The sequence below is a fragment of the Oryzias melastigma genome, linkage group LG17 (assembly GCF_002922805.2).
Source record: "Oryzias melastigma strain HK-1 linkage group LG17, ASM292280v2, whole genome shotgun sequence".
In the NCBI taxonomy this organism is placed as follows: domain Eukaryota; kingdom Metazoa; phylum Chordata; class Actinopteri; order Beloniformes; family Adrianichthyidae; genus Oryzias; species Oryzias melastigma.
Window position 1 is genome coordinate 27,070,117 of NC_050528.1, and position 11,109 is coordinate 27,081,225.

Consider the following 11,109-nt stretch of genomic DNA (forward strand, 5'->3'; position numbering starts at 1 on the left):
TTTTCTATGTCCTCCATCATCAAAAATGCCACAAGAAATTGTTTAAAACACCAGAAACACAATTTTCATCAGTGTGTCTTAAAAAAAATATGGGGTCAACATTGACATATATAGAGATAGACAAAACAAGGCTGTGATGTCACCAATAGAAAATGCCTTACCTCAGGTTTCAACGAAATGAAGTCAATTCAGTCGCCATTCTGAATATCGCCTGACTTTGGCATTTGGGAACAGACAACATTAGCAAGAATTGATTGATCTGAGAATCAACCAATCAAACACTTCAAGCATCTGAGGTGGGGCCAGTGGGCACCGCATTGAGGCATCCGATTGGCCAGTTTATAACTTGAATAAATTGCAATAAAGAAAATACATCATTAAAAAATAGGTTTAACATAACATATTAAAGAAGAGACACCAAAACAAGAATGGTAATTCTGACAAATAGAATGACTTAGTTATAGCTGTTTATTTTTCAATAGATGTCTATGGGATTTAGGCTTCTGGGACCAGCGGGTACTTTCTATTTGGAATGTGAGGCAGAGGGGATGACCAGTCCAGGTCTATGGGCTCAAAATGGGCAACCACAACTTAATATTCGCAACCGCAACTTAAGATTCGCAACCGCAATTGCATGTTCACACATAAATCAAGATTCAGCAAACCACAAAATAAATCCTGTATCCTGTATCAAAAGATTAGTTTGTTTTTCTAGCATTTACTTTGCGTTTGTGAATCAAAATCCTGCATGTGAATTCCTGAAGCTGCGCTTGCGTACTCTTGCACCTGCAGTTGCGAATTGTGTCCCTGTCTTTACACGTCTTTCTGATTGGATGACCACAAACTTAATGGTCCAATCAAAGAGCAGATCGCTTCCTGCCGTCCATCCCTCATACGGCGTGACAGACGTGCAGCTCGAGTAATGAATGGCGGAGGTCCGAAGAAGTACCAAAAGAAGCACAAAAGGAGACGCAGTGTTTCGCAATCGACTTCAAAAACCTTTAGAACAAAATAATCTGATGGAGAGGAATCATAACAGGACAGGAATCACATTTTGTGACAGCACTAAGAAAATTATGTGCGAACTCACTTACACTTCTCACAAAAAAAAGAAAGTGCGACCGACAACCAGATTTAGGCTCTTAAAAGTAGCTAGCCGCGAGCTAGCAAAACAATGCATCAACGTGGATCTTGACCGCACATTTTACGTGCTTCCAACCTGAATTTCCATCAGTTTTTGTGCAGGCTGAACGTAAATATGAGCACTTAACATTGGTGTGTTAAGTGTAGCAATCTCTGTTGTTACCATTGTTGTAGACTTTTTAGCTGCTTTTGTAGAACTGACTCCAAGTGTTGATTGGCCAAAAGGTTTAGTTGTTATTTTGACAGGCTTAAATGTAGTAGATGCAGCAATGGTTGACGTAAGAACATTTTCCTCTGATGTAGAAACTATGTCTAATTTAGCTGTGCTTGTTGATGTATAAGCTGAGGTCAACTTTGATGTTTCCCTAGTAAAAGTAGCTTCAGCTTATACTTTAGCACACAGTTCACGCTTCCCAGCTTAATCTCTCTCTATTAAAATGTGATTTGTGATATTGTGATATGTGATATTCTGTGTGCTAAAGTGGGTGCTAGCAACTCAGGGGTAGCATGCTAGCTTATTTCTCCGATGTTTTTATTAATGTTTCATATTTTAAAACATGGCGGATGTTAAGCGCTCATATTTACGTTCAGCCTGCACAACAACTGATGGAAATTCAGGTTGGAAGCGCATAAATTGTGCGGTCAAGATGCACGTTGATGCATTGTTTTGCTAGCTCACGGCTAGCTACTTTTAAGAGCCTAAATCTGGTTGTCGGTCGCACTTTCTTTTTTTTGTGAGAAGTGTAAGTGAGTTCGCACATAATTTTCTTAGTGCTGTCACAAAATGTGATTCCTGTCCTGTTATGATTCCTCTCCATCAGATTATTTTGTTCTAAAGGTTTTTGAAGTCGATTGCGAAACACTGCGTCTCCTTTTGTGCTTCTTTTGGTACTTCTTCGGACCTCCGCCATTCATTACTCGAGCTGCACGTCTGACACGCCGTATGTCATGTGATTTCCAATGCAATAATATATATTATTGTTCAATTCCACCTTAAGACTGCGGGAGGGAGCGATCTGCTCTTTGATTGGACCGTTAGGTTTGTGGTCATCCAATCAGAAAGACGTGTAAAGACAGGGACACAATTCGCAACCGCAGCTGCAAGAGTATTCACATGCAGGATTTTGATTCACAACCGCAAAGTAAATGCTAGAAAAACGAACTAATCTTTTGATACAGAATGCAGGATTTATTTTGTGGTTTGCTGAATCTTGATTTATGTGTGAACATGCAATTGGGGTTGCGAATCTTATGTTGTGGTTGCGAATCCATTCCGTTGCGCTTTTGAATATTAAAGTCCCCATTTTGAGCCCATACAGGTCTCTCTGTGTACTGTCTATGGGGGGTCACATGTTTACTACTGAGATGCAACTTCCTCCCAATACATTTGTAATGGGCTACACAGTTGATTAATATCTTTTTTTTTTTTTTGCTGGCTGATTTTGACAGGCTGCTGATGGATTACCTTTCTGCAACAATCTAGCAAGCACTCGAGAAGAACAAGACAGTGGGACCAGTTCATCTAAGGTTTAATAATCAATCAAAAATCCTCCTGCTTAGTTAAAATTGTCTGTCCAGACAAATAGTTTAGGTTCATGTCAAACTGAAATGACTAATAACCAACAGTTGGCAGACCCTCTTAATACTGGAATGGTGACACTTTGATGATTCATCTGTCAACAGGACAGATCAGACATTGAGGAGGAGACAGATGAAGGAGAGCTCCAGATTGAAGGAGACCCAGACAGAACGGATGAAGACTATGCTCCCAACGAAGGAGCACTAGGCCAGCTGGACTTCTTCCAGGACAACCCGTTCACTCACTGCCAGAGCGACCGTACGTCTTACACAGTACTCACAAGAAAACAAATAACAAGAAGCATTTGTATTTGGTGATATTTACATAACAGGCATGTGAAGCCTGATGCGTTACTGTTAAATTTCAACTCAACACACTTGTTGAGTATAAGTCTGAATGAAATGACCAAAATGTTCAAACAATGTTAAAGTGACAGACATTTATCTTTAATACACACATGTCTGTGTTTGACTTCAAACATTAAGGATCTTGTAAGAAAAGTAAATTATTGGAGCACTTTTCACCAATTCACTCACTCAATTTGCCTCATTACTTCCTTAACAATATTTTTAAACAACTGTTGTTTTTTTTTTTTTTTTTGTACTTCTAGATTATCTCTTCAATGAGGACCTGTTCCCAAAAACCGACTCCTCTGGTAAGTTGATAACTTTTTACCATGATGTCAAGATTATCTGTCCGGCAGTCACTAAATAAGATTCTACAACAATTAAAGGTTCGATCAGATGAAAAGAATGTGGTCTAAAAATATTCTTTGTTGCGTAGAAAATACATTGGAAAAGTCATAAGCTCCCTGCTCGGCCCCAGTCTCATGCATCCAGTTGTAGAAAAATAGATCCATGTACGATTTTTTTCCTCGTCTGAGTTGACATGTGGCTCAAAACTGTACGGCTGGATAGCTCTGATATTGCTCTCCATTTATGTTGCACTGGTAATGTTAATTGGGGGACATGAGGGGCTGTAAGCTTGCAGGAGAGTGCGTAAACAGATGATGGATGAATGGATGGATGGATGGATAATGGGAGGTGGGGGCAGGCTTACTCCACACCAACAAGATGTTGGTGTGGAGTAACCAAATGTCTGATGAACTACTCCCAATCTGCAGAAACTATGTCCTGGAAAACAACATAGACATTTTTTTTATTTTGGCTAAATTAGGCATAATCACAACTTAAACACTGGGAATGATTTTAAAAGAGATCAAAAGATTATCGGAGTGGTACTACATTTTTAGCTGAAAAACTAAGCTTTTGTTGAATGGTTTGTTCTACAGGTGGATTTGCGTCTGACCCTTTTAAAGGAAGCAACCCCTTTGCTGCAGACATGCTATTTTCAGAGGAAAATGCCTGCTGCACCGATGAGAGGATAGAAGGTGTCTGTGACGAGGCGGACACCAGCCTGTCCTGTGCAGAAAACAAGGCTTCAACTGGAACTCAGTGCTTTGAGTCTGAATTTCCAGATGAAGACAGCGACATTGAGATCAGTTACAGCAGAGAAGACTTGGACGCCATTGCTTTGGCGCAGGATTCCCAGGGATTTAAACCGATTCAGAGCTCATCGGAAGAGTTGGCTCCAGAGCCAGTGCAGGGCTGGAGGTCTAAGGGTCAGTACTCTGTGGAATCAGACCCTAATGGGTACGAACTGGACCTTTGTCCTATCTCTCCACCTTCGGACATTGAGGAAAACAGTCTTGGATCTCTTGGAGGTGATACCACCACTGGGGCAACAGCACTGCAGCAAGGTGGAGTAACTTAAACATTAAACTAATAATTTCCTAAACTAATAATACTATGATTAAGAAATCATAGGATTGTACAGTTTTTCTCCCCTTATTGTTATTATTATTTTTATTTCTCTCTATGCTCGTGTGTCATGTGTCACTTGTATGTTGATTGAAGGCACTCTCTGGATCAAAAAAACAGAATTGCCCCTCGGGGATAAATAAAGTTGTTTGAACTTGAACTTGAACTTGAACTTCATTGTAGTATCTATGTAACTGTTGAAGTCATTCATTTGTATTTCGCTGTTTCTAGATTGGAGCGCCGACCCTTTTTCGGCTGTCCCTGAAAGCAACCCAGATGTTCCGTCAGAACCATATTGGACAGAAGCCACGGATCTAGATCAACTCCATAAATTACCCTCAACTGATGATGCAGAGCACCCTGACACTGTCAAAGATGAACACAACAACCCTGTAAAAGCCCAGAACTCTCTTGACTCCCAGAACCTCGGCGCCCTGCCAGAATCAGGTCACAGCAGCTTTGAGTTGAGCTATGAACCAACCAGTCAATCTTCCTATGACCCTTACGGGTTTAAACTGAGTCCAGAGCATTCTAGTCTGACCCTTCTAGATCCAGATGAAGCTCAACAGAGTCCCGAATCTGCTGAAAATGTTATGAGTTTTCATCATGAAGCCTTGTCTTCGCAGTCACAGATCAAATTTGATCCCTACAGTTTTGACATCACTGCCTCACACCCAGTGCATGATTCTGACCCTTACGGCTTCAAACTCAGCCCTGAGGAAGAGAACCAGGAGGTATTAGACCTTTGTGACCAAGATAACCTGGAGGTACTTGGACTCAGCAGTCATGAAAACGATGAGAAAACTGAGCCTTTCAACAACAGCAACCAAGGGGAGCTGAAACCTTTCAATTGTGAAAATCAAGAAGTGCTTGAGCATTGCGGACAATATCTCTTAGACCTGGAGGACTGCAGAAACATTCCAAACCAGGAAGTGCTGGGACCATTAAGACTGGAGAGCAGTGAGCAGACTGTTCATGAAAATCAGCAAATTCTGGATTTTGGCTACGAGAATCAAGAGGTGGTGGAGCCTTGCTCCAGTACAGACAACAAGGAACTACCAGAGCCTTGCAACTATGATACCCAAGAGATGATAAAACTCTGTAGCTTTGGAAGTGAAGACCTGGTGAACTTCTCACAGCCTGAAAATCAGGAAGTACCAGATGTAGAGAGCCATGAAAACCAAGAAATTCTGGATTCAAACAACAAAGAAAACCAGGAAGTACTTGTTTCTGATTTCAACCTGGGATTTCATGTTCCTAGTTGTGATGAAAATCAAGAACTAGTAGATTTACACAGCCATGTCAACCAGGAGGTTCTGGACTTGTCTAGTAAGGAAAATCTACCTGAGGCTAACAACAACCAATACATCGTTAAACCAGAAAGCAATCTTTATTCCTCCAGTAACAGCTCAGATAGTGATCTGACTTCAGAAGACCTTGAGAGGTTGGAGCTCTTTAGCAAAAGTACCAGTGCTTCCAACACCAGACACAGCGCAACACATGACATGAGCTTCACTGCTGTTAGCAATACACCACCCAAACAGGATTCAGGTATGCCCACTTCTCGACACCACCAAACCTTGATGGAAGGTGACTTAGGGTCGGTGTTCAGTGCTGGCGGCTACATCAGCTGTTCTGATGTAGCTGAGGACCTGGAGCCCTTGGACAGAAGGCAGAGACACCCAGTAGCAGAGAGTGTGCAACCAATCAAGCCAGTTAGACCCCCTCGGCCATCGCTAAGGGTAAGAGGAAAAATCCCCACATTTTTTTTATTTAAAAAAAAAGCTAGTTTGCATGTTGTGTCACATGAATACCATTTAACAGGCCTCACACAAACAAAAAGTACGTTTATGTGATGCATCTAAATTACCTGAAAAAGGACTAATACAAATGCTTAGTTCGTAGCCAGTTTCTAGACCTGCAAAGCTAAGTTTTTGACTCTTGAAACTTAAAGAAGTCTAAACTTTCAGGCTTTGTTCACATCACCCTCAGCAACACTTGTTGCGATAAAAGTCTATGTAAGCTCGCGTAAATGCGAGTTTCTGGCTTCAGCGTTCAAAACGTGAAGCTAAGCAAGTTTTTAAGTCAGTTTTCAGCCTCTCATATAACAGGTGTTCCCATTGAACGCGCTTCAAAAGTTAAATCCGACTGAACTATCGCCAACTAGGGACTTGAATTTGGATGCGGTATATGGATGGCGTCCTTTCCAGTTCGTGGATGTGCCCGTTTGAAAATTGATGATGGAGGCGGAATCAATAATTGTTGCTTATGACGCTGAGGCCCATTCTCAATTCTTCCCTTCTCCCTTCCCCTTCATTTGAAGAGCATATTTTAGTGCAAGTGTGTCCAGAATTTATTTTTTTAAATTCGACCCTCCAAGAGGAGGGATACAAAGTCTTTCCGTCGCGAGGGTAAACCGCATCGCGCTCAGAAGTGCTTTTCTTTATGTGGGTGTGCTCTGAACCACAGATGTTTACATTTAAATCTAAGTAATGACTTTTTGTTGTAGCATGACCTTTTAAAGTTATAAACTGCCTTTATTATGTATATTTGAGCCCTGGAAGCTCCACTCTAACACTAGCAGACCAGCGATTATTGGTGACATCATCGAACAAAAGTGACGTCCGAAATATGAGATACTATTTTTCATAACCCTTCGTTTGGAGGGCAAAATGAAGGGGAAGGGAGAAGGGAAGAATTCAGAATAAAGCGAAGTCTTTCATACATCGTAATAGAGGTATGAAAGAAAAAACCTGAAGCAAGATTCATGATATTTGCACTGCTTCGACATTTCACACCAAGCTTCTTCCAACTGTTGGTGGAAAAAAATAATTCTATCTCTGCTTGTCCAGTGTGAACACCCACATGTTGAAAAATGTGTGTTCAGTGCATTTTTGAACCTGCATCACATGTGTGTATCTTTTGAGTTTACTTGCGTAAAAAGAGACAGATGATGATTACATTCACATCTGCACACTGAGGTGAAGCGTTCAAATACTACAGTACTTACACAAAGCTCAACATTTTTTTCCTAAGTTGGCATATTCATGTCCTTGAGCCTTATCTGTAGTTTCTTCCTTTCACAGATGTGGAGCTGTGTTCTTATCAGTTCTGTGAGAAACTTTGTGCAGTTTGGGTGCAATTCACTTATTTTTCAGCAGTTTTGCAGAAACCAGAGATTAAATATAAAAACCAAACCACAAAGTTTAGCATTTCTATTATAGGGATGGGCGATACATTGGTGCCAGTGTCGGTATTGGCCCATATTTGCATAATTTGAGTTTATCTGTATTGGACCGATACTAAAAATAATTCAGTGTTAATGTTCTGGCTGTTTTCAGATATACTTTATTCATGACTTCGTGGATAACTGTTCCTAATAGAGTTTTGGCACTTGGAAGCTTATTTTTACAGTCATAGTCAGTAATTGTTCTAAATTCTCTAGATGTTATATTTGATAGGGATACATGTTATTCCTAATAGATCTCTGGCAATGAGATCTGGTTATTTTTACCATTTGTCATGTTATAGATAATTTTCCGTTGTGTTTAATGTAACCAGAAAGTCTACATTCTCTGTATTTAAGTGTTAAAAGCCTTTTTTTTTTAGAGGAACTTTCTTTGCTAAAACTGATGTTTTTATGTGTTTCTATTCTCCTGTGCTTTAGGCCAAAGAAGAGGCTTTGTCGAAGGGCATCGACCTGAAGTGAGTTTTCTCACGGCAATACTTAAGGATGCGGCTGCTTTGTCTGCAACTCTGCTGAGGCAGCAACATGATGGAAAGTAGAGCAAGGACTGATAAATGGACAGTTATAAATAGAACAAGGGAATGGTGATGAAAAAAAACTATTTTTATTTATGCCGTTGATTTTTGTCTCATAGAAAAAAAAGAGAAAAGTCTAAAATGGGACCAGCCAAGTATTGAACATTTAAGTGATAGTGAATGCAACCTGATTCGTCCCTGGCTTTATCCCTAGATGAGTGTCATGAGAATAAAAAGGTAAAAACTAGTGTTTTTGGAGATGTTTCACCATTCATGTTGTTTTAATCCACAAAGAAGCTTTCTAATCTTTCTCATTTGAACATTTCTGGGGAGAGGGAGTTGGGGACTTCTTATGTGGTCCACACAAAACAAAGATCCTCCATCTTGGATTAGTGTGTGAATACGTGTCAGGGGACCTAAAACAAATGTAGATTAGCTGTGTGTGCTGTACTATGCTGTTGTGGTTCTAAATTTATCCTGCGCTCTGTCTAAAGCTCAACTCCAAATGCTTTTATTGTATCGTAGGAGGTCCTTTCCTTAGCCACGCCCCTTGTCTGTTCCATCATTGGACCTGCTGGGGTTCCACCCACCCCAGCAGTGTTTCTGTGGAGATTACTCAGGATTTTTGGGGTGGGCTGCAGTTTATCTCTTTGGTTTGTTCATGTCTGCCTCTGTCATTTTAAGTTTAATTTCTGTAGTGGCTCAAGAACTGAAGCCTGTGAAGCTGCAAACAAAACAGATTCAAAATGGCTGATCTCAGTCCATAACTCAGATTTTTGCAGAGCAAAACTTGAGCAGACTCGAGTACACAAATCATTCGACTGTGGCGATAACATGGGTGTCCAATAAATGTAATATCTCCTATATACTGGTACTCACTCTTGGCGTATGTCAGGATGGCATTTACGTTTTCATCCCACACATTTTAGCCACACTTTACTCTTCTTTGCTCCTGCATGCTTGTAGTTTTGCCAACAGAGCAAATTTGTCCATTTGAGGGATCTGCTGCACATCTCTTAACAGTTAACCAATGCCCTTGTTCACAGCTGCAGCAGGTTTATACACGGAAGAAAAAGAAACTCATTTGTCCAGCAAATTGATTTATTTATCCTGACGTTGATGTTCATGCTGAAACAAGAAATTGTGGCCAAATATTTAAGTATGATTATCAAGATTTTTAATTTTTACAGTTCATCCTTAAATGCCATTTCAAACCCCAACACAACCTAGATACCTTCCAATATAATGTTGATCTGAATTCAGACGTTTTGGATGATTGTTGTTCCGGCATCTGGATGACAGTCAATACAATTGAACTAATATGTGGTTTAGTGTTTATTTTACACGACGTACAGCCATAGGTCTTGACTTATTGTAGTTCAGGTGGAAGTGTCTTTTTGTTTGGCTCTTCCTCAGCACCAGTAACTAGATATTTTAAAGGCACTGCGAGTGATATAACATCATAACAACAGTTACAACAAATATATTACATTTTAAAAAAATGTTAATTTTTGCTTGGATCCTAATCAAGAGATATTTCAATGTTGCAGATTCATGTTCAACCACTTTTTGGTCAATCCCAGCTGAAATCTGGCACTGCATAGTTCTTACAACTTTAGAGCATCGCTCCACAGAGTCCTCTCAGACTGAATTTTGTGAGAGGAACCTGGTTGGAGGCAAGATGGCGACCAAACATAACATTAAACTCATCATCAAGGAAGTGGAAATCTGAATTTCCGTATCCATATTAGAAGATTCCTAACCCTAACCCCAACCGTGACCGTTGTTTTTCTAGGGGTGTACTTTGTTAGAACTTCGGTCGGGACTTCCGGCTAACGATGCTCTGGCGCCATCTTGGGGCCATGTTGTTGTCTGCGGCCAGGTCCTCTTGGATTTTGTTGGAAATCGCTGATAGCAGGAGAATGAGGCTGAATGTTGAGGAGGACTAAATCAATGCAAACTCAGAGCAGCAGCTGCCATACCTTTAACAAGTCAACATCCCTCACTGAGTCAATGGTTGTCAGTGGTGTCAGACCACCATCAGCTAGTTATATAACCAGTATAATCAGCTTAACTCAGACCCATTAGAGGCTAGATTTTTTTTTATTTCTCTATTGGTCATTTATGGATCGTCAAAGTTCAAAGATAGTGTAGAGATCTCCTCGGATTGTGCATGCAAAAGGGTTGCACCATGTGTGCTCCCTCAAACTTGTTGGGTGACTGAGTATCAGTTGGTTTTTGTAGCTAAAAGAGTGACCGGCCTCTTTTTTTCAGTTTACAGAACAGTCTTCTTTGTGGGACTTTACCTATGAGGAGGAAACATGGACAGTAAGAGAGCCTTTCTATCTAAGGTTAATGTTTCAACAGTATGGGATAACAAAAACAAATTCAGTTTAGAACTGCTACACTATTTTTACAGTCAGGAAAGAATCCCTGTTTAACTTAATCTTAGGTCTTTTGGTTTCAGTGAAATGTATGATTGATAATCTGTTTCTGTCTATGTATGTGTGTGTGTTTTGTGATCCGAAATACAACGGATAAAGAAATCACATTAACGTGTCATTAATGAATGCAATAAATAAATTAAAAAAAGATTTTGTACTGAGTATTCATTGATGTATTACAAATATTTGCCACAAGAGGGCAGAATGTATTTTCCAAAGAAATTAGACAGAATTTAGACCAGGGGGCTGAAACCTTTACCACAAAAGTCAGTTTGTAATTGACCTAAATCCATCAAGAGCAGTTATGCCCTGCTCCATCAAAAAAATAAAAATTAAATAAAATAACATGTTTTTGTGTGAT

The 11,109-nt window shown here is 40.1% G+C and overlaps 1 protein-coding gene across 1 annotated transcript in view; it reads left to right on the plus strand.

Annotated features, from left to right (window-relative positions):
• Positions 1-10,898, plus strand: part of LOC112147086 — a gene marked incomplete in the record, with an annotated part of 17,963 nt that extends 7,065 nt beyond the window's left edge. Inside the window, 6 exon segments of the mRNA XM_024273212.2 lie at positions 2,593-2,670; positions 2,827-2,980; positions 3,333-3,377; positions 4,014-4,481; positions 4,774-6,284; positions 8,210-10,898. Coding sequence (XP_024128980.1) covers positions 2,593-2,670; positions 2,827-2,980; positions 3,333-3,377; positions 4,014-4,481; positions 4,774-6,284; positions 8,210-8,251 — 2,298 coding nt within the window.
• Positions 10,899-11,109: the final 211 nt, after the last annotated feature.